The sequence below is a fragment of the Spodoptera frugiperda genome, chromosome 20 (genome assembly GCF_023101765.2).
Source record: "Spodoptera frugiperda isolate SF20-4 chromosome 20, AGI-APGP_CSIRO_Sfru_2.0, whole genome shotgun sequence".
NCBI classification, from domain to species: Eukaryota; Metazoa; Arthropoda; class Insecta; order Lepidoptera; family Noctuidae; genus Spodoptera; species Spodoptera frugiperda.
In genome coordinates this window covers 12268660-12292620 of record NC_064231.1, presented here as the reverse complement: position 1 = coordinate 12292620, position 23961 = coordinate 12268660, and the positions used below count along the sequence as shown (strand labels likewise).

Sequence of the window (23961 nt, the reverse complement as noted above, 5' to 3'; positions counted from 1 at the left end):
AGGATAACGTGGCTTATATAGACGTCCTTCTTTGGGAGGACTCCTTGATAAAATATCGCGGCGCCAATAATATCGCCAGTAATTTGGCCGAGCCATGGCATCCCACAACATTCATGTAATGTGTTTTGTCCTGCCAAGAAAGATAATCTCGAAAGACATAAGATAAATAAAAGATGGCATAAAAAACTTGAGGAATCACACGTCCAGACAGATAAAGCCAGATCACCTTGGTTTTAAGCATTCTGGCAAGGAAACGAATGCGTAAAGTGTGAATCTTTTGTACCATCAGTGTTTTTAAACGTGACTTTGTAACCGCAGCAATCAAAACTGTTTACGATTATTTTCCCAAGACAAACTCGTTTGGCAAATTATTCGTCTGTACATTTTAATTACTCAGTTTAAACAAAAGTTGTATATTTTCGAGACCACTAAACGTAATGTTTAAAATATGCTGTTTCATTGCTTTTATGATGAGCTTCAATTTAATTTAATTAATTTATTTAGCCGGCCGCATGTAAATTTTATGAGGCGCTACACTTTAATGGTTTGGATGATGTAACAGTCGTTATATGTCGCCCTTTTCTACCCAAAGTAGTTGGCAGAAATGTCTAGCATACAAATTCCACTTATAACCTAATTTATCCCATACAATAGGAGCCGAGATTTGGGATTTGTGTTATTTATAGGATCACAAATTACTGCTGTTGCAGCCTTTCGAGTTTGCAAACACAAAACAAACGGAGTAGTTGTATCGGATGCGGATTCGGATTCAGGCAAAATGACAAACTTGTTATCCGTTTGTACTAAGTCAAACCCGGCAAAGTCTAACCGAACTAGCACAACTGAGTTCCGCTGTTCTCCTAAATAAACCTCTACTTCTTGGTCGTCGTTTACAGTATAAATATAATGTTCTTTGTATTTTTTAGTTTGTTCTATCAACTTTTTTTGTTTCATATAATAAATGTACAGTTTACCTACATACAGCATTGATACCAGATACCGTATTATGGTTGGCACACTATCGAGCTGTCATTAGGCCATACAAGACAAGTGTGAATTGCCGAAGGACCAATTTGAGTCGAATTTATCGCATTTTAAAAATTTTCTCCTCTTATTTAAGTGTGAATAATGAATCATGGCGTAAATATTAAAGGAAAGGTCAACAATATGTTATAAACATTTCGTGTCGGCTACCAATTACATATTTGCATACAAAATTCCGATATACGGTTATGAAAATATAAGAAATTTTGTTAAGATGGTTGACGCATTAATATCTTGAAATCATTTTTTCGAATGAGTACTTACGATAATTCATTTTTTCTTTATTCTTTCTTAGATTATTAATTGAATTGATTAGCAATGGGAGCCTTCCTGTCCTTACAACACTTTGTTTCGTGGTTATCCGCAACAAAACATGATACAATCAGTATTCTTCCACAGAAGATATTTTACATGAATACTGGGATAATCACATTATGTACTACTGTTTGGAATGGTGCGAAACCCTCCCTCGCTCCGGATCACTGTTGGCACACAAATTCGTTGGCCGAGCGACCCTTTGTTCCAATATTTGCTATCCAAACAACTGAAGCCTCTTGTACATTACGTCATGCACGGGCCGCTGCGTTTATTGTGTTTACCTAACTTTTTTATAAGTAAAATTTAGTGTTGAGTTTATACCTAAGATGTAGTACTTTGCTTTTGGGGGTCATAATATTATTTTTAGTCGTCAAGTTAAATCGGACGAATAACTGGGAGATTTCGATTCTTTAGAATGTTACCACATTCGTATAAAATTTCATCAAAAAAGAAAATATAAGTGACTTTATTTATTGTACAGTTAAATGATTGGAACTGAATCAGTCCTTTTTATTATTTTATACAATTCAACTTAAAAATTCTACCTCTCCATTACCAGTCCAAACTTGTTCATAAAGCCGCATAAAAATCTATTTTATACAAGTATTTGTAAGTCAATCACGTAATATTTTCAGAAGTCGCACAATACATTATATTCACACGTATACATTGTCACTTCCTGATCTCGTACATGTCGCCGTGTGCCCACTTTTTGGTACTCATTGTCTTTTATATCGCATTACGAGAATGACATTTCGTATTTGTTGTTACCCTGAATTCTGTTTGCATAATATATTACGAAATGTAAACGATGAACTAAACAATAGCACCCACTGTCCCCCATTTCGCCCATTTCCTGCTTGCTTATCTTCGGAAATAAAACAACGCTTGCACTGTTCCGATTGTTTGTCTTACATTTCTTTCTCATCCATCTAGCACAGCTGTGTTTTCAGTCACTCTTTCTGGTTTCGCATCAGCTAATGTAGCACATGCACGCATATACGAATGTATATTAAAACATAGTTTACAAAACCAAGTAGCCAGTGAAGAAATCTCTGAAGAAGAACCAAACGTCGAATTATACAAAAGCATTAAAAGCCACATGATTAACGGTTGAGCAACGTGCGCCGCGACCGCACCTCGGATGATCATCTATAATTTACCACGATAACCGACATTAAACAAACTAAAAGTGTCAATTAACTTAACTCTTGTGTTCTTATTGCGTGCCCGTAAACACGGCTTCCTAGGAATAATAGACTTGCTTTCTCCCCGATTGTTGCTGTTTTTTGACCTTATCTTATTATCAATGGGAGTTTCATTATAATTAAGACCCCTTTGATATATCTGCACGCCAAGCTTTAATTGGCAATTTGCATTGATTATAAGATGATTATTCAGCGAAGCCTTGACATCTGTCTCATTGCGTGATCAATAAGATAATGACTGCGAAACAGAGACATTTTTGTATTTCTTTGCATACAAATTGACATCACTGTCTAAAGAAAACAGTAAATAGAGTGGTTGGATACACAAAGATCATGTAACATACCATAGCCGGGCACGTCACTCAGCTAATGTGGCATACTACTAGCATAATGATGAACATGCGACTCGAGGAAAAATTAGTTATGGCTGTCGTGCTCATGAATATATTTGAACAGCGTTTCAAGTTCAAGTATCTTGTCTATCAAATCTAAGCATATTTGTGCGGGCAGTTCCAAATGAGATCACATCTATTTGTTGAGTTGAATGTGCGGCAGGTTGATGGTCCGCATCAATGAGGCCATCTATTGTGGTCGCATCACTGGGAATCATTATTGTGGCATCTCCAATCTTTTCCCAATTACTTTCGAGACCATACTCGCACGACGCTCATTGTGTACACAACACACTTTATTATCATAATCGGATTTCTAATCATCTGTGTGCATCGACCTTGATATTTCGCGTGGGAGAGTATTAACGGAATGCATCTTGTATTTTGATTACAAAATTAAAACTAGATTACACATCGGGTTAAAAGGCAAGTCATGCATTAATCCAGCAGCCTTGAATGAAGTGTATAATTAATGCAAGATCATTTTTGTAATGCCCTCATTTGTAAACATAACAATGGTGCAATCAATCGTCGGTTTATTATGGGTGCACTTCAATGGCTGCTTCTCTGGTGTTAACTGGTACATTCTCTAGGCTTTCCACGGTTTTTCATGGCACATTCACGTATGTTTTTGTATTTGTATGAATAGGTTCACTTTCCCCCATTGAATGTGGTTTTCACATACATCGGCAGTGATCATTTCTGCCAACCAGGTGATTTAAATCAATACAATTAATAACGTTCATTTTCTATAGTAAGGCGGTGAAACTTAAACGCATAGATACTGAAATTAATGGGATTAGATACGTATTCTCACTTACAGATATATTATCTTTCCTCTCTAATTGCTGATTTATTGCCTAAGAAACTCTGCTTGAGACTAGGCCGCAGCGCTGAGTAGCATAATTATATTTTCTCTAACAGTAACGGTTACTATTATTTTAACCGATTTTAACAATAACCATGAGTTTCCTTCGTAAACAATACTTACGAATATTGATTAATCATTCCTACATATTTAACAGTAATTATTTTATTTGGTTTTCCAGTTTCATGGGCGTGTGCGTACACGAAGGGCAGTTGCACGCACTCACGGAGTACATGGAAGGTGGTTCCCTGGAGCAGCTGATCCTTGGCCGGCCGCCGGAGCCCCTGCCGCAGCCCCTCAGGGTCTCCCTTGCAGCTGACGTAGCAGAAGGCATGATGTACCTACACTCCCTCGGTGTCTTCCATAGGGATCTTACTACTAAGGTAATAAAATAAATTGTTACTACCACATATGTAGGTACTTCGAAAACTATGTGTGTCATGTGTGTGCGTGAGGTTGCGTACCCGCACGCGTCTAAATCTATTTACCTAAAAGCTTGAGGGAAGAAAAATAGATCAATATATGTATAAAGAGAAAGAACTGTTTAAAGAAAAAAAAAATTGACAGACTTGATGTGTTTCTATAAAAATATATTTTTCTGTTTCCAGAATGTATTATTAAGAAAGTATGGAGAAGGCGACTACATGGCCGTTGTCGCTGACTTTGGCCTCGCAGCTAAAATACCTCATCCTGTGTAAGTATTGATTCCCAAACTATGGTTTTCATAATAAGAAAAGCATGATTTGACGGGAGAAAAGCAATAAATAATACTTGAAACATCAACATCCGACGTAAACCAGGTGAAGCGCAATGCGATGCAATGTTCACTGCCAGACTAATATCAAATTTACACGCATTGTAATAGAGGCGAGAATGTGTTATTCACCTTTATAATAATTTAAGTCTGTTATAGAAAACGAATATCAACAACTAGATAGAATACAGAATTTTGCAAAAAGCCCTAAATACAACTCTCATTCTTTCACAAACTTCGCAAATCATTTTGTTTTTTCACGATTACAATAGAAACGTATTTCGTGTTGGCAAACAATAAAACGGTTATCGAATAGAGAAATAAAGATATCATGCAGTCAGCATTGGTCGATTCGCAGACACGGCAAATCGCTTCATTATCGCCTAACTGTACATTTTGAGATGACCGTAAATAATCGATTCAAACGTAGAGAGTACCGCGTTACGTGATCATAGAATGAAGCTATTACAATATCAATAGGAACGTACGAGAGACAGTTGCCCAAGTTCGTTCAATACTTATGTAAAACCGGTCATCGGTCTGTACATTATGAAATAGTACGTACCGGAGTGGAAGAGCTACATATGTGATAGAGCACCTGTGTGTTTTGTCGCAGCGCCAAGATAACTGGACTAGAAACCGCTACCAACATAGCAACGAGAGATCTACACCGTGTTTTACTCACTTTACACAACGTAGTATATACTGTCAAATGCAATTCCTGAATAAACAAACTACTAAGGCAAACATGAACTTAAAAGAAGAAATAAGACTGCTGTTTGATAGGCTCTATGAAAATATTTAGTAAAAACTCCAGGAAAAATCATAAAATACTAACGATTTATCTACGGAAGATATCTGACAAGTTTTTCTTTGTAATATAATATATGTTCACATTCATATATCTTTCCATTAAGGAAGCTCTGTGTGGTAATTGTTGGTACTTCGAAAACTATGTGTTTCATGTGTGTGCGTGAGGTTGCGTACACGCACGCGTCTCAATGTGCACACACGAACGTTACCGAACTACTGCATGTCTTGTGTTTAGTGTATTGAAATCAAATGTACTGTGTAATTCAATATGTATTTACTTATTTTATAATTGCTATCGAAACAGGGGCCATTTTTAGACAAATTCTGATGAAATGGGAACCTCATGTTTGAATTAAGCAGGTTCAAATATCCGAAAAGTTCAGCTTCATTTTATGAATATAAAAGGACACAACTTTAAAATTACGTATTGACCAGAATTACTGAAACTTACTTATAACAATATAAGTGCTGTGGCTGGGCAACTGGTTGCCGTGCAGAGGGTTCAATTCCCACACGGAGCAACTCTGTGTGGTCCACCAATTGTAGTTTCTGGTCCGGGTGTCATGTGTATGTGATATTGTATGTTTGTAAATTCACCCACGACACAGGAGAAAATTCAGGAGTGAGGGAAATATTTTATTTAAAAAAAATGGGTATCATTGATATTAAAAACCAGACTAATATTTACGAAGTAATTAGTAAAATATTATGATTATATCTTACAATTAAGTTGTCGTAAATTTAGCAGCAATGTTGCGGTTGACATGATCACGCTATTTCGCGTGTGAGGTTAGATTCTCAGTGACACTATAGTAATATCGTTGCTAAATATCTGTAAAATTCGATAATGTGAATTTAATACTGAAAATGTATTAATTACATAAACTCATACGGTAAAACGGGCTACGGTAGGCCGGGAACATTTACTTTACTTCTGCTTTTTCTTTAGTTTTCTATATCGTCTCTCGGGAATGGTTTTAATAATGTCGTTTTTCTTTTCTTTCCAGTAACGGTTACAGGCTACCAAGCGTGGGGTCTCCGTGGTGGATGTCCCCGGAATGTCTTCGCGGACGGTGGTACGACCATCGCTCAGACATATTCTCCTACGGGATCATACTGTGCCAACTTATCGCCAGGGTCAGTTCAATACGCCACCTTATGCTACTTATAATAGATTGCAGTTTCCTTAAAAGAAGTTCGTAAAGGCTTATTTGAAGTAGATTATTTTTTGTGTTTACACTGTTGCTACAGAGGTGAGGTTATGTACCTAACGGCGCATTCCAATAACCTACCGATCGGTAGATTTGCCTACCAGCGGTAGAATTTTGACAATTTTGTATGGAGCTTATGTCAAAATTCTACCGCTGGTAGGCAAATCCACCGAACGGTAGGTTATTGGATGTGCCGTAAGATGAGTATGCACTCGTTTTGAGTACTGAATACGTAGCAGTAGTACAAATAGTGAGGTCGTAAGTGATGCGTTGCAGGTGGACGCCGACCCGGACGTGCTCCCGCGCACGGACAACTTCGGCCTCAACTACATGGCGTTTGTGGAGCTCTGCGACGAGGACACCGTGCCCGACTTCCTCAGGCTCACCTTCAACTGCTGTATCGTGAGTCCTTCTTTACCATACTACTATCTGTTCACTTCAAATCATAACAATTTCCTGCGACAATCAATTTTGGCTGTTGGACTTCAACTGGTTGTTTTCATTGCAGTATGAACCAAAAGCGCGTCCGCTATTCCCAGAAATAGTGAGCAAGCTGGCCGAAGTGAAGGAGAGCCTCGATGACGCTACATGGGGCTCGCATAGTACTAACAACCATCATGAGAGGTTTGTGCTCAAATTATACAACTGCGTCGCATGTTTGTCAGTTATTTATAATTATTTAAGTGTAAACTATGTATTTACAAGATAGCTTATACAACCAATTAAAATGTTTTCAGCGAGGACGCAGATTCATCAGGTCCCCGGTCGTGTCCTGGCTTGTACGCGTGGCGGAGACCGCAGCGGTTCCGGTCCGAGGGCAGCCCGCGACACCACGACCACGACCAACGTCAGTACACTACACCAGACAGTCATGTATCGACAGCCTTGTATTGTACAGTGCCGTGTGTAACATATGCGTTGTGTTACAGTGCAACACAGGCGCTCGCTGTCCGAGCTGGAGTGGGGCGGCGCGGGCTGGCCGGGCCCCGCCGGGCCCGCCACCGGCGCCGCGCACCGCTCCGCCTGGGCGCTGGGGCCCGGCGCGGGGCCCGCGGGGCGGCGCCGCCCCGCCTGGCGCGCCTGCACCGCCTGGCGCACATCATGCTGCTGCGGGACGCGCACGCCGCGCCCACCGCCGCGCGCCGCCCGCTCGACACCTTCCGCGGCGTCAAGAAGATCCTCGAGCCGCACCCCGGCTCCGCGTCCTGCGCCTCGCTGGCGTCCCCGCCGCGCGCCGCGTCCCGCGCGCTCGACGCGGCCGACGACGCGCGCGCCGCCTCGCTGCCGTCCTCGCCCGCACTGTCGCGCCGCGGCTCGCTCGACGCGCGCGCGCCGCGCTCTCCCGCGCACGAGCTACGCCGCCGCGCTTCTTGCGAGAGCGGCATCTTCTCCGTCGCCAACGAAGAGCTGTGTCCCGCGCGGGCCGGGGCCAAACCGCGGGCCGCCGTGTGTCCTTGCTCTTTGGTGGGCTGCCACCGGTGTTGGTGGTGGCGCCGCGACCCCGACGTCAGCGAGGCGGCGCCCGGCCCCGCGCCCACCGGCGAAGCTCGCGCTCGACTCTGCGCCGATTGCCTCCTACAATACGATCGCGCGTTAGACGCTCGGCCGTCGCGCCGCGCACCACTCGACGACTCCGCGTTGTCGGCTCCGTCGGGCTCGCTCCGCAGTCTGGACGAAGACGCGTCGACGTTCCTGTGCGGGCGGCGCGACGTGGAGGCGGAGGCGGAGGCGGAGGCGGGCGCGGCGGAGCTGTGCGAGTACCACATCCTGGCGGCGTGCTGCTGCGCGGCGGGCGGGGCGCGGCGCGCGCGCGCGGGGCCCAGCAAGCGCAGCTCCAGCGTGTACACGGACAGCTCGGAGGACGTGGCGTCGCTGGCGGGCTCGGACAGCCTGTACATGGAGGAGCGCCTGCCGCGCGCGGCGCGCTCGCTGCAGATCCGGCAGATGGTGGAGTACTTCGAGCGCGCGGGCGCGGGGCAGCCGTGCGAGCGCCTGCGGCCGGGCGCGCGCCTGCGCCTGGCGCCGCGCAAGGCGGCCGCGCGCCTCACGCTGTGCGAGGGCGCCGTGCGCTCGAAGCTTCCTCTGTTCGACAGCCGCTCCTAGCCCCGGCGCCCGCCCGGCTCTGCTTTCGACTCCGGGCCCCGCCCGCGGATTTGTGACTTCCATAGTGTTTACAGAAGAAACTATTTTTTAACGTAACGAAGGCGACCCTATTCGCGTATTGAGAATATTTGATCACAATAATATTATAGAAGCAGTATTTTCCAAGGCTAGTGCCGACGTCCCGTCGAGGAAGACGCCGTACTATAGGCTCGGCGCGCGACGCCCGCGGCCGGCCTGCCGACACAAATTCACGTTTGTTTGACTGATTGTAACTTCGTACTTTACTTATATTTGTAATGAAGGCGAACATTGAGATTAGACAGAAAGTTGTAGAGGAGATTAGTCGAAATTATCGGTGATATAGTCAATGTGTGGTTGAATAGTCCTTTATAACGTGGCCTATCCGTATATTATGAAGGCCTTTTAGTCTTTTTTAGTCTAAATATTATAGACGGCATCGCGGTCTGAATTTTAATTTGGCTAACACATCAGATGCAGTTTTGCAACATGTAAATAATCATTTATTTAGGTTATGTTTCAATAACTTTATAATTTATTTTTATGTTTCCAGTATTAAATATTACTTGCCAGTTTACAGCTACTATAAGTGTGTACATAATTTAAATTTAAAGTTAAGTTGTCATAATAATGTTGGCTACGGATTAGTACTGATCTTAATTTGTTACGTTAGCAGTGGAATACTGATTGCGTTTAGATCCTATTTATAATTTAACTATACAAAGATTCATTTTGCTATATTTCGTTAAACTTCGACAAAGTCATATTATTTAAAATTTATTTTTACTTTGGAAAAACATTTTTTATTTATCTTTACTACATCATAAATTATATGTATACTCATAATATACGGGCTAAATTCGTCCTAAAATTATATAAAATTACAAAACAAAATGGCGCGTTGCTAGTCTTTTAAAACGTGTCATTTTTGGCGAATTCCGTCGGATTAATAAATAATAAAAATGTGTTAACTACTTATGCGAAAATATATGAAGTGTAATAGGAAAATGAACGACCATTTAGAACGAATGTTTAAGACTTAACACGAAAGCATTGAACAAACATTTTCAAATGTCCAAAATGGATGCACATGTTAAACTTTTGTGGGTTCGTAAATTAAAGTCAAGGGAATGATAAAGCTGTGCCCAGCACTGTAAGTAAAACATAAGTTACTTGTGACTGTGTTATTATTTTCTCTCGGCTTTAATCTATGACACCACGTGCATTCCACCTTCCACTTTCCTCTAAACAAAATATAATGTACAAATATGTGTCAAAAATCACACCGAACTATAAAGAAAACACACTGTTTTGTGTTGCCCGTTGTTTTACTTTCTACCAAAATGGTAGAATTTCCTCATTAGTCATTGAAAATTATATTTTTTGCAAATTTATTAACCGAAAATTTGCATACAAATACAAACAATAGCTGATATTATTAAATAAAATAACGGGCAACACTGAAAACGTTATAGTAATATCATATTTTTGTAAATACAGTATTAATATAGTGTATTTAAATATCATCGTCATCTTATAGTATATTTTACTTTAAAATCATGGTTATATTGTTAAATTCAGGGTATACATGGTGTAAATATTTAATGTTGAGATGAAGTTGTGGAATACTTGATCCGCGAATGCGGTTTAGATGTCAGTGCCAAAAGAAAATATTTCAAGAAACAAATTATAAATTCGTCTGCCTTACACACTGTGCCGTTTCGTTCAGGACGGTAACATACAAATATTTTAATACTGCCCAGATTTACCGTAAAATAAATCTTAAAAGTTTATTCATATATAAAAACACAATACACTTTTTAATCGTTTCTACTCAAGAACTCACTGTACATTGAATGTACTGGCTGAACGAGAGGGCATCGTCTGTGAAGGCTAATACAACGTCAGGATGTCGAATTAGTGTTGAAACTCCTTAATTTATATATTATGAATGAGCAATTACGTGTCCGTCCATAACTAGGCGAAGAAATGCTTTGTGTCCTTGCAGCTGTACCATCTTTCAATACACATCGTTTTCAATTTAATGTAGTACACTTGGGAGCAAAGTAACGGAGCCACTAGCGTGTTTTCTTTTTCATTTCTTAATATTTTCTGATTATAGACAAGTATTTTGTTAATTAATTGGTGACGTATGTCGTTTAGTTACAATATAAAAGAGCAATTTAATTTCAACCTTTAAAATGAGAGTATCTTGTTGTAAAACAAATAATTCTAAGAAAAAAGCGATAGTGACTCCCATTTCTATGCTCCCAAGTGTATGTGTGCTAATGCATAGATGGAACTTCTCTACCTATTAGATTTGAATGCATTTCTATCGTCAATTGATCACTAACATGTATCGAGTCTCCTAAGTGCCGGTAAATACCATTTTCGGTATGTGCTAGAGATCAATTGCCACAATTGGACACTAAGACTGATAGTGGAACTACTTAGCAGCTTTTTGCAGCAGATACTACATACAACATGTAAGATGTGAGACAGTAACTTTCATAGATGTCGCCACTTAAGATAAAGGCAACTTCATATATAAAGTTTCCTTTCTGCAATAATTACGGTTACTGCCTCATATCTTACTAGTTTGTGTGTACTAGAATTCTCTGTGGTATTTACTACATCAATTTGTTGTTCGATATATTTCAATTGTTGCTCTATACATTAGCTATGTTTTCCTAGCCGATTTTATTAGTTAATAACATTTTTCACTGTATTTCAATGTCATGCTATCTTCATATTTCGCCTTTAGTAACGTTAGTTGCTATTCTGCTGAAAACAAAGCAATTTAGCGTTAATGTAGAACAAATTTTACCTTACTATTGACGTAAAGAGGAGCATGATTGCGTTTTTGCAAATTCTTGAAACCATTGTGATGTGAAATAAGTATAATTATTAAAATTTGTCGAAAGGGAAACTTATTTATTTATCTTATCTGTGATCTCAAGACATGAAGGTGATCTCATCGAAATACCTACGTATGCAAGTGCCTATCGCTGTAATCTAACATTATTTTTATGTAAATCCCGTGTGCGTAAAAATATATCAGTTCCAAGTATTGATATTAAATCACTGTCCGTGTCCCCTAGATAGATACTGTGTACTATTTCAACAAATCAGAGTCAAGGAATAGATGTTAATTACTCCTTTTAATATCAGCTAAACGCATTGTATTTCCTGATTCAAGTACCTTACTTTGCTTAGAGAAATCATTTACAATAATAATTGCGGGAATACTTTTGTACATTCATCTGCCTAGATTCTGGACCAGTAGCATTCTGCCTAATGTATATGATCATCGTGTTGCCTTGAGTTCGCCAGTAAGATCTATAAATCATAGTTTTAATACATGTCTGGTGATCAAATAGTTGTTAGTATTAACTTTAATGTTGAAATAATCGATTAAATTGTAATTGCAATAGTTCGATTTTATATTTGAACGATGTACTTTAAGTTTCATAATAATATTTGTAATACTTTCAAAATTTTAATAGAAATTCGACGATATTGGAATGGTCAAGTTTATTTATTTATTCAAATTTAATTTAGTGATGTGCAATAGAAGACTATAAATTATTATTAAAACAAATTTGTTTTTGCTTGGCATCAATATAATAATTGTTTGTGACTTCAATATGTTTGACCAACGCTATAAATCGAAATAGAGTTATAAATTGCAGTTTCTTAAATTATAAATGCCAGCCATTACTTTAATATTTTGGAGTTTTATTAAAAACGTATGTAACAAACTCGTGTCACGTTAGGTGTAACTTTTCTCAATAAGATTATAAAAACCGTTTCAGCACTAATTCGGATCAGTTTAGCCAGCTGGCTTCCTCTTAATTATTTGTATATTTTTTGTCAAAGGGGACAAAGTTACACCGCAATAAGCATATCAGTTACAGAGTGTAGGTAATGGTTAGTTATTTTTACAATATTTAGGTTAACGCGAGTTTCACACGGCCGATTATATTTTACATTACTGGTTTACTGAATTATAATTATTTATGTATACATAATTTATTTAATCTGTCCATTGAAGAAATACAATCGATATAGTGATGAATACCAGCCACGTATTACTAACTTGTACCGGACAATATGAAACCTCTGTTTTCTTAAAGTTCCCACTTTGTGGGAAACTTTGTGTTTTCCCATGTTTTAGGCGAGTCACCGGCGCCAATAGTCAATTAGGTACTTTGCCACTGATAGATTATCCCAAATATCCTTTTAAATCCCATATATGAGGAAATAGTCAATTACAATGTCTCTATGTATATGTAACGTACTTAACAAAATATGCATTTATTAACCACATCGATGCTTTCACCAAATAGTGGAATCCCTGTCGCAATTATTGCATCATTATTATGAAAATATCACTCGATTATACTATTCAATAGATTATTCGAGAACTAACCAGACCTTTTACGTTATCATAACGTTCTTAAAATAATATAAATAGGTACGTCATAATCAGTTATCGTCTACAAACGTGAATGGCGATAAGATACTCTTGTTACTGAATAAAACAAGCTTTTAAGATTTTACGCGGTACTCACTGTTTCATGTTAATGTTGAAGAACAAAGAACCGTATGTTTAGTAAATGAAGTTATTTAGTTCCTCCTCTGACAATAATATTACTTCCATTTAACTTAGTTAATTTTACACTGTTTTAATAGTGCTTCCAATCTCAATGTCCCCTTACTGAGGTCATCGCCCTCCAATAACAAATTTCTTAAACATTAAATGGCGCCAAAATTTAACAACATTTTTTTTTTTATTATGCCATATTTTTGCTGCCAGTAATAAATATCATCGGTCGTGTCGACTTCATGTTGAGTTATAAGTTTGTGTACATAGCTCCTAACGTTCCTTGTTTTTAAGGCACTAACGGTTTAATGTAGAACATTTTCTTATACGGTTGTGTCATTTACAAGCCCAGACTTATTATAGTTATAGTTGAAGCCGATTAGGCAGTTACTGAACGAGAATTTGTAAAGTGAAGATCGTATTAAATATATTTTGTTTCAAAATTTTCTTGTTTTTTTTTTGTACCTGTAGGATAACCGGAATTATGCAATCATTATGGAATTATATATCTCACAAAATTGCCTGACAGATCAGATTACATGGGGGTGCATTTCACCCCTAAACGTAGGTACCTGTAAAGATAGTTGATTAATGACGAAATTACCGAAACCAATTGAATTTTACAAATAAATCAAATTGTTCACTATTAGTTATTTATTAAAATATAAAAATGTTTCGATAGTTTAATTGATTTGTTATTGTCCGTCTTTGTCGGTAGATTCCCTAGGCCATTTCTGTAACAAAAAAAGTTTGCTTTATTTCTTAGAGTTTGTGAACAAGGAGACACTAGACAGAATTTAATGTAACATAAAGATTAACAAGACTTCTTCATAAAGTTTAGTTCGCTACGAAAAAGGTCCAATGTAATAGTGACAACATTCAGTCGGAAGCTGAACCCAACTCAATTGGAAATTACCTAGGAAAGGCTAGCTAACAGGTGATTCGGGACTTACTTTCTTATTTTTTTTGATGCAGTAGCGTCGCTTTCCGTCAGGGCCAATTTCAACGCCGCCGTCAGCGCCGGCGCCACCGCCAGCGCCGGCGCCACCGCCAGCGCCGGCGCCAGCTCCAGCGCCAGCGCCAGCTGCACTATTTGGGTCCTGGTTTGGAGCAAGATATGAAAAACAGAGTTTGTGGAGAAATGGTGAAGAACTAGTGTCGGCGGTCTTCAAGAACAATGCGAGAAGAGCTAAGAGTAGGCCAGCCGTTCCAAGCAGGATCTTCGCAGGAGTAAAGCGCGAGGGCGGGTCCCGAGCTGGAACCCAGTTGCCATACTCGTCAAAGCGTCCCTCCTCACCGAAGGCTCCACCTTCCACCCCATCGTACGCGCCACCGGACGGGCCGTATAGTCCACCGCGGATCCCACGGGCTGCAAGTCTTTGTGCACGTTCTCGCTCCTTCCGCTGTTTTTCTTCTAAACTGTTATCATTCACAAAACATGCGAGTTTCATTAAAACGATTCGGGGTACCTACAAACCTACTCAGCATTGATGTTAGCGTTTCGCTTTCTTAATAGGTTAACACTTATCCAGGTGCATGGTATACCTAAGTAGCATGTGGCTATATAACTATATGCCTAAATTGTTTGGAAAATAATCTACCTAATTACTTTAAGACGTAGATACCTACGTACTATGTAAATTTGAGCAAGAATACCTGCTTAATTCATTATCACGACTCGATATTAATCTGTATGACTCAGTTGCTCAATAACCCAATTTTACTTGTAACACAAATAGGTGCCTACTTTAAATACATTTCTTTTTTTAATCGTCTCCATCTTATTCAGCATAGCATTCTTTCAATAAATAGACATGATTACTAAAACTTAAACACAGTTGCAGGTGGAAGGTGTGAGTGACCTATTAGGCTGCACTATGCGCCTATTCGTAAGTAATTCTGGCAGCCTTCCTGCACCCAACAAGTGAAAAGAAAAAATCAGTAAAGTACTTACCAATCGCACATAATTAAATTTCAATTTGATAGGACTTGTTTATATTTGTTTAGCGGTTGTTCTTGTGACCTGCGCGACCTTAGATGTTACGGTAAAAAGAGTTAAGTGATATTGTTGCGGACACCCATCTTTGTTTGATTTCACTGACGGAGCAATTGACATTGACGTTGCGTTCTTCTTTTTTCGTATTGGATAGAAATAAGTTCTTATTAACGCGTTAGTCTGCACCGCCGCCGTGGAGTTGACACTGCAAGGAAGATTTTGATCGCATTCAGTGCTAGTTCAATTACAGTACAGCTATAGCCGTGGTAGCTCTATGGTTACGGTGCCTGCTTCTCAAGCATGAGGGGAAAGAAAACATTGATGATCATTGCTTCTCCGTGTAAGACCTTTTCTCAGCCGTGGATCAGTTACAAGCAGCTGATGATTATGGTGGTCAAATTAGGGGAAGTCAGCTCAAAGCGGCCATAGGAGGCAAAGCGGCCACTCTTAATTTTTCGGTTATTTGAAATGATAGCGCAACGTAGCCTTTCTGTACGTATAAACAAACCTCTCGCCCCGCAACAATCACTCATTTTCAAGCGGTGAGAACAAACGCGTGGTTCTAGTAACGACAAATATGTTTTTGTGCGTTTTGTTAAAATAATACGAGGTAAGTTCAACCTGTTTTGGTCAAAACTATTTATATTAAAATGCTTTTATTGCACGTTTAACGTTACTTATCTATTTTGTCTTTTTTGTGTGGTATTTGTTTCGAAATATAGTAAATAATGTGAGTGAAAATATTATTTTTAATAAAATGGTTGAAAAAGGCAAAGCGGCTCGGGCACTTCATATTACTTTCATATTATCGCTGCATAGATATAATTCTTATTTATTTTGTTTACACCACAACAGGAAGAAGACGTCTTAGAGTACTTGTTTCATATGGACAACCTCTTTATTGGCCTCACAAAGGAAGATTTTTTGCAGCTTGTGTTTCAATATGCTGAATCAAACCATATTCCACATCCTTTTAAAAATGAAACGGCTGGACACGATTTTTATAAAGGCTTCATCATGCGTCATCCTAATTTGACCTTGCGACAACCAGAACCCACATCCATAGCCAGAGCTCGAGGCTTCAACAAATCCCAAGTATATCGATTTTTATAAATTACTTTTATGACTGACTGTAAAAATAGGTAAAATGTTGTTGATTTTTTTTTATGTGAATTATATGTGTCGATTTTTGATTTTGTATTTTTATTTTGTCAATCACGGTATTTTCCAACAAAAAACAATTCATTGCTTGAAAACTTTTGGGGTGGCCACGTTGCCCTTACCCCCGTGGCCGCTTTGGGCGACCACTCGGGCAAAGCGGTTTTATGACAAGTTTTCGTAATCTGCAAATCATATGATTATTATTCAACTTGCGCAAATTTCAATTGGCCATTACAAAAATTCGATAAATTCTCGACTAGCTAGTATAAAATTCTCTTTAAAAATCTTTCGTTCAATGGCTTTTTTTTAAACTCAAAGTTAAGGTGGCCGCTTTGAGCTGACTTCCCCTACAATAATGCCCTTTTTACACGCTGCGGCTGCCGATGAGCTGATGCCGGGTACCCATAATAAAATACGTCATTGTATTGCATGATTGACGCCATGACTACTGCGCAACGTGTCGCGGATTAGATTCCCTTCTCGGAACCACATTTTGTGTGATCCATAAAATGTTTGTTCCGGATCTGTTCTCATCTGATATTCATGTGAGTTTGTATGTTTATCTCTTTGCACCTAATTAGGAATGCTGAGGACAAATCGCTTCAAGGATTCTAATAGCTACCCAGCATACCTACCTACCTACTTGTGTCGTCTGCTTTTGGAATAAGTCAAGAGTAATTGGCTCTAAGGTATTGGGATGAACTTGTTGACGCTGAGTGAGCGTGAGGGTGAGAGAAAGATAAATTAAGGCTACCTAAATTTGTGTGCAGTTTGTTAATTCGAATACTTTCAGACCTTGAACCACCTACTTCATTTAAACCTAAATTGTGTGCAGTTTGTTAATTCGAATACTTTAAGACCAGAACAAACCACCTACTTCATTTAAATTTAAACTCACCGGGTCGGAACCTCCCTTTAAGCAAGTGCACTTGGCTGGAGCATTGATTTGCTGGTTGAGTCTCAATGGTTTCTTTGGTTTACTAGATAAAAAGAATTTATACAGCAAGGTGAGGATGCCAGCACCGACGACCACTCCAGCCACGAACGGTATCAGGTTGTTGTTGTCACGGTCTCCCATTTTGTTTCAATTTTTCTCATTTTTGTATAAATATGTATATCTTTTTGAAATGTTTTTGTTGTGTCAAATGTCAATCAGAGGTACGCAGATACCGCACGTCTGAATGATATTTCTTTCAAAAAGGACATAAGCATGCAGCAGAGTAATGGCTAATTTATCTTCCGTATCTGCATACAACCTATATGCAGGTCTTAGTCTTCTGCGACATAATCCCTCGCCTTAGACTGTCAGATTTTAGATATATTCTATTATATAAAAATAAGTCGGATTTTCCTTCCTAACGCTGTAACTCCAGAACACACGACCGATTTCCACGGTTTTGCATTTGTTGGAAAATTCAGAAAAAAATCAAGAGAAACGGAAAATATTATTTAACATACAGCACTATCTCTGATACTTAAATAAGCGAAGCCATCTGGTGGCGAAACGGAGTTCGCTGGGTTTGCTAGTCTACTCATGAATTTTCGATGCTTATTCAATAAAAAGCGAACAGACTTCCAATGTCAACACTAGCCTTCAATTAAATGCAATTCTTTACAAATTTCGATGTTTTTGAAAAGGAATAAAACAAAGGTATAGCCACTTAAAATAGGTATATTTAATATTCAATAAAAATAAAATAAAATACTACAATAAACAACTGCTGTCTGCCGTTATTAAAAACAACTGTCTAAAATAAAACTTACATTGGTAGGTACAGTCAACCAATTCATGGGAATGATTTAATTGTCTCAGGCAGTACAGTACAGTACTTCAATCTAAATGCAACTTGATTGATTAACATTATAATTATATCGCACACCTAGTTATATATTGGCACATTTACGGTTTTCATAATTTACCTGACTTGTTTAGTTTTTAGTTTCTGACCAATGAACCGTTGTTTTACGTGCGTGAGTAGGGAAATTACAATAGATTAATATGCACTTTTAAACCCGTAAACCATATAAAGTCAATTTCACATTTTTTGCAGATGTACCAATATATTATTAGGTGAGCGTTATATGTATATAACTAAATACATTTCAAGTTAAAATAAAAAAATATACTAGATTTTATCACTAGGTTATAATAACGTATAAGTCTTTTTAAACTTAATTTATAAGTAGGCACCTAACTACCATTAAAATGAAAATAAACTGAGAGTCTGTTTCAGATCTAGGTAAATAAAGCACCTACTGATGATCAATCATTAAATTCATTAATAAATATATGTAGATAAAGATCGATATAGTATTTTAAATTTTTTTTACGAGGTTTTATAGGTATATTCTTTTTTTTTGTATCCTCTTTAAAATAACATTAAAGAGAAGATTTTAATTTTACACAATTAGTGTAACTTTAAGTTTAAAGTAATACAAATAGGTATGGTAGGTAAATTAAATGTGTAGGAACTTTTTGTTATAATCATAGAATTCTTCCGGTGTCAACAAATATTTGGCCACCAGCTTGTATTGTGATGGTTGCTCCAATATTGCCAACAAGGGCCTCAATTTGGCCTCGTAGTTAGCCAGAATCTGAGGTGGTACTGTACCAATCAGGTTGTTATGCTTATTCCAGAAATAAGGTATGTTTTTCGCCACCAAAGCCTGATGCAATTTCCCTACCATATGCTTGAACAAAGTCGCTGGGCTGTTCCTCTGCCAATATTCCGGATTGTTGATCTCCATTACTTCCCAGTAGAATATAGTTTTTATATAGTAACTCGCTATTTTCTTCATTTCTAACGAGTCTCGCAATTTTTTTATCTGTGAATAATAAATAAATAATAGTTAACTATATTGTAGGATTTGCCAATGCCTCGTTGGTCGAGGTAGGTGAGGATGTCGATTAGTGGCAAGCGTGACTGCCGAGTAAGGAGTCATTCCTAAGCCGAACTAAATATTGATAGGCTTCTAGTTATTAGGCAATTATTTATCAACAACAGTGAACGTTGCCCGGGGTCTGAAACCCCGTTACACCTATGCGTCTCTGCCGAACTCTTCGAGGCTTAAAAAGTAATTAATTGGCGTGATTTGATATTATTTTTCACTACGGTATATAATAATTTAAACAGAAATCACATTAAGCCACTAAAAATATTTAAGCCAGAAATCTATAAATTAGTTAGGTCTAACTTTAGGTGTATAGCACTACTATACATGGATTATAATCTAGAATACTCACCAGTCGAATAGCTTGTCGCAAGTTGTATGAATTGTACATCAACTCGCGCTCCTGATTGTGCAGAGCTATGCGCCACGACCGAGACTGGTCGTACGCACACGGCGAGCCCTTGTTCGGCTTGCCGACCACCATCCAGTAGTCCTTCTTACAACGCTGTGGGATGTCACGGTAAGACTTGCTGATTGGCCATCGGCTCTCCGGGAACTTGAAGCACGGCACCAGATCTACATCCAACTTGAAGTTTCTAGAGTTGTTGCTAATCAAAAGCGTCATTGCCGGCCCGGACTCCGACTTGTCAATGACATACGGCACTCCTTCCACGTAGTACACGGGACGTCCATTACTACTAACTTCAAATTTATTCAAAGCTTTGTTCACGACACCCTTGAACCAATCACAGAACTTTGATCGCAGGAGATAGTTGGCATCATCTTTCCATTCATACGCAGTTTTGTTGATCAACCACTCTTCCCTGTCCCTCATTGGTAGTTTTTGGAACTGAACCCCCATCTTGAGCTGGACGTATCCCGGGGACTTAGCCTCTAAAATGATGTCACTATTGTCAGGATTGAAGGGATCAACCTTAATATTAACAGGTAAGCCGATTACTATGTCCATGTCAAATTCGTCAGGTTTATCGATACGTAAATTATCAAAATGACTGCCGCAACACTGAACCTGAAATATTAAAAAAAAAAACATTTACCTTTTCTGAGGGAAGACAATCATCCAATAATTTCTCCCGCCTTGAGTGAAACAAGAGAGAGTGTCAGACTCTTGGTTGATAAACTTTACCTACCCCGTTCCTACCCCAGCCTTCCTACTTATACCTATGGTCTACATAGACATAAGGTAAAAGAGAGAACACAAACATCTTCTCAAAAGTTAATCCAGTCGTGAATACTGCAAGTGCATTTTTCAATTAAACGTTTACGTAAATAGGCACATGATTTTGCTGATATTCGCTGCTTGAAACAATTCCTCTTCAATAGAAGACCTAGCATTAAACTTTTGGAAAATAGACATGATAATAAGATTACAAGTAGGTATACGCACCGTGCTTGAATACTTCTGGTAGTAAGGGTCGACTTCCTTCATCTTCTTGTGCACAGCTTGGAATATCGTGTCAAACACTCTGTAGTGGGTGTCGAAGTCAGTCAACTTTATGAACCTCACATGAATGTCGGACAGTAACGAATTAAGATTCGTAATCACTGGGTTTTCAGGAATGTGATGGCTCTCTTCCATGGTAATCGCAACGTTAGGGTTCCCGCTAAAATAAATGTCACTTATAGATATAATAATATTATGCAAACGGCTTTCGCCAATGATGTATTCAGACACTAATTTACTAACGCTTAGTAAAAACTCTAACTATGAAGCTAACTTCTCGCTGCTAACCTACTTTTTCTCATTGACAGACAACCTTACAATCTCACTGCCTCAGATTGAATGATTATTTTTAATGCAACCGTCCCTCGCTAAAATCCCTTAAAGCTTGAGAATAGTCTCAAGTCCCAAGTTTTTACATTCGTGATTTACGGCTCTTAAGTGCAATCGACAGAGTTCAGATTCTTTATCAAGACTTTGGCACTCTTGTAGGATGTAAACTATCAACACAGCGTGAAGCGGTGAAGAGAATACATCCTTTTCTAAAAACACTTGATCATGAAACAAAAAAGCTCTTGTTCACAAAACAATACTGGTACAAAACTGAAAACTTATCAAAGGGCTACTAAAAAAACTTTGCTGGGGCACTCTTATCTATTCGTAAAGGTTATTTATAAATACCAATAGGTAGATTTTAATTTTTACGCTACCCTAGCATTTATCTTATTTTGTGGGTGCGGTTATCTACAGAAACAAATTTCACACAGCTTCATATCAGTCCCATGTCCGGCACAACAATTTGTACTTAGATATTAATTAACACAAATAAATTATTCCGTACGCGTAGCGACCACGCCCTCCATTGTCCGTAAAAAATATACTACCTAAGTATAGAATAACGCTTTCAAGGTGTGGCCCTTTTTTGAGGGAGGAAAATCATCCAATGACTTCTCCCGCCTTGTGCGAGGCGAGAGGGAGTGTCAGACTCTTACTGACTAAAAACCACCCCTTTCCTTCTCCTGCTTTTCGAGCCCCGGTAAACCCGCTGGGAACTACACTATCAAAGAGTAAAATACATACAAAAACCAGAAGGGGACTTTATGTAATTTAAGAATTAACACTTACCGTGACGTAGCCATCCTTCCTAACAAACCAGAAAGGTATGAAGATACGTTATTATCGTCGGAGTTGTTGGCAGGCCTACTGGCACTGGGCGTGTTCCTTAACATTCTCTCCTCAACACTATGGGGTGGTGGTCTGCGCTCCTCTGAGCCACTCATCAGATATGATATTCCACCCACCAGTGCACCAGCCAACCCCACACCCGCTGCAATTGCCCAGGGATTCAGTCCACTATTCTCCTCACGATTATTGTTCCTGTTGTTGTTATCCATTTTACTGCAACAATAAATCTGATTTAACTACAGAAAAATTAACAATTTGTGTGTATATGATTGATTTATGTATTACAAAAAATTAAGAAAGTAATAGTTCATTATCATTATCATCATACTCCATACAATGATACAAAATGCAAGAAACGTGGTGGACACAGTAACACGGCATATAAAAATAACCCAGTCAATTAAATCTTTTTTTTTCTATGTACAAGACAGACAATCCTAAATAAAATTAAAATGCTATAAATATAGAAAGAAAGAAAGAAAATACATTTATTTGGGCCAGGCCGCAAAACACACAACATAACACAAAAATGTAATAAAAAAACATACATAAGCTCGAAAAACATAACCCTCCTTCTGGCGCAGTCGGGTAAAAAAGAACCAGATGTACATGCATAAAAATAAAAAAAAGAAATAAAATACAAAAAAAAAAAAAGTTTACATTAGGTATGTGTCCCACGGATGCACCAAATATCAACAATGAATGTGTGTCTGTGTACGCTATTGTTGGATTTGAGTGGGGTACACAAGTAAATTTAGAACTCAAGCAGAATAAAAAAAACCCATAAAATAGTTAGGTAAAAGAAAATATTAATTCAACTATAAAATTGTATTGTATTGTAGGTAACTTTAGAAAAGTAGGTTCCTACCTATAGGTATAGGTACCTACTGGGTATTTTAAATACCTACATAGAATATAATTTCTATCTCGATGATTTTACTTACCAAGTATATGAATATGTTTAATGCACTAAGTATTCAATTTAGTTAAGTACTTAAAGTTTCAATCTTTTAATCAACGAACGACTCAAAAGTAATCTGAAACTGTGTTTTATAAACGAAGAACCTGAAGTTTTATATGTACATGTAATCAAATTGGTGATTACACACTTGAATTTTAATTCCTACCGATAAGGTAAAGTAACACTTTCTTTGAAAATAATTCTCCAGCTAACAACTCTGTTATCCTGTGGTTCAACTATTAGATGGATTTCGAAAAAAAAATATACAAATAATATACCTAAGCATTCAACGTTTTATAATTTATTTAATTTTTATAATATGATACTTACTTTGAAAAAAACTAACAAATTGGTAATAAAAATAAAAGCGTTGTGTTGGCAACACAGTGTTCTGATATCGGGGATTCCAGTATATGTGATAAAGAATCGAGAACGTTCTAGAAATATTTTGTTATCTTCAGTGAAAATAATAAGAATATTATATTTCCTTGCCAATTAACTGATTAAAATAATTAGCTGTACAGATTTTTTTGATTTTTATATGATTATGAGACGGTACAGATAAATATTAAATAAATATTATAATATATTACTTTTCATTTACCGCATTTAAAATCTTATATTTTCAATATGTTTGTGTAAGTTATGTAATCAATTCTTTTTTACTATTTTTGCTCTTTAAAAAGACATCGATTCAAGTTTTGGATTTGTGGCGTTTTGACATTTGATATGGTATTGCCTACGCAAAAAAAAACTTTTCATCTTGGGGAAAGCCGTAAAATTCTATTCTTATCTTTTTTGATAATCTTTTTCTTGGAAGTAATTTAAAGACACACAAAGTTATTAATGTATAGAATTGAGATTGAAAACTTTGTAACATAATAATCATAACCTTTACAAAGTTTGTAAAAACGCATTTCATACAAAATTCATGGAAAAAATAATACGTTTGACATTTCATCAAGAGTG

At 38.1% G+C, this 23961-nt stretch overlaps 3 protein-coding genes and 1 long non-coding RNA gene across 5 annotated transcripts in view; 2 read left to right on the top strand and 2 right to left on the bottom strand.

The window, feature by feature from the left end:
* The window catches only part of LOC118261915 (uncharacterized), an 88216-nt gene extending 74438 nt beyond the window's left edge, over positions 1-13778 (top strand). Inside the window, 8 exon segments of the mRNA XM_050701336.1 lie at positions 4012-4213; positions 4439-4524; positions 6405-6534; positions 6885-7010; positions 7117-7232; positions 7346-7455; positions 7538-7671; positions 7674-13778. Of these exon segments, the coding sequence (XP_050557293.1) occupies positions 4012-4213; positions 4439-4524; positions 6405-6534; positions 6885-7010; positions 7117-7232; positions 7346-7455; positions 7538-7671; positions 7674-8711 (1942 nt within the window). The 3' untranslated portion in view covers positions 8712-13778.
* A 202-nt stretch (positions 13779-13980) lies between these two features.
* Positions 13981-17683, bottom strand: LOC118261922 (uncharacterized). 2 transcript variants are annotated; one of them, XM_050701339.1, is made up of 5 exons: positions 17391-17683; positions 15290-15536; positions 14412-14754; positions 14289-14375; positions 13981-14069 (listed from the first exon to the last, which is right to left on the bottom strand). In XM_050701339.1, the coding sequence occupies exons 2-5, from the start codon at positions 15298-15300 to the stop codon at positions 14031-14033; spliced, it is 480 nt and encodes a 159-aa protein (XP_050557296.1). In that variant the 5' UTR covers positions 15301-15536; positions 17391-17683; the 3' UTR covers positions 13981-14030. The 2 variants fall into 2 exon arrangements, with proteins under 2 accessions (XP_050557296.1, XP_035428860.1); XM_035572967.2 differs by having other exon boundaries at positions 13982-14069; positions 14289-14754; positions 17391-17682.
* LOC118261924 (uncharacterized) lies at positions 15543-16524 on the top strand. Its single transcript, XR_004782450.2, has 2 exons — positions 15543-15941; positions 16187-16524. It is a non-coding gene; the product is annotated as an uncharacterized LOC118261924 (long non-coding RNA).
* Positions 17684-18146: 463 nt separating the features above from the next.
* Positions 18147-23144, bottom strand: LOC118261916 (cyclic GMP-AMP synthase-like receptor). Its single transcript, XM_035572956.2, has 5 exons — positions 22976-23144; positions 21972-22244; positions 20793-21009; positions 19737-20414; positions 18147-19318 (listed from the first exon to the last, which is right to left on the bottom strand). Exons 2-5 carry the CDS (start codon positions 22238-22240, stop codon positions 18950-18952), a joined length of 1533 nt encoding a protein of 510 aa, XP_035428849.1. The 5' UTR covers positions 22241-22244; positions 22976-23144; the 3' UTR covers positions 18147-18949.
* Between the last annotated feature and the right edge of the window lie 817 nt (positions 23145-23961).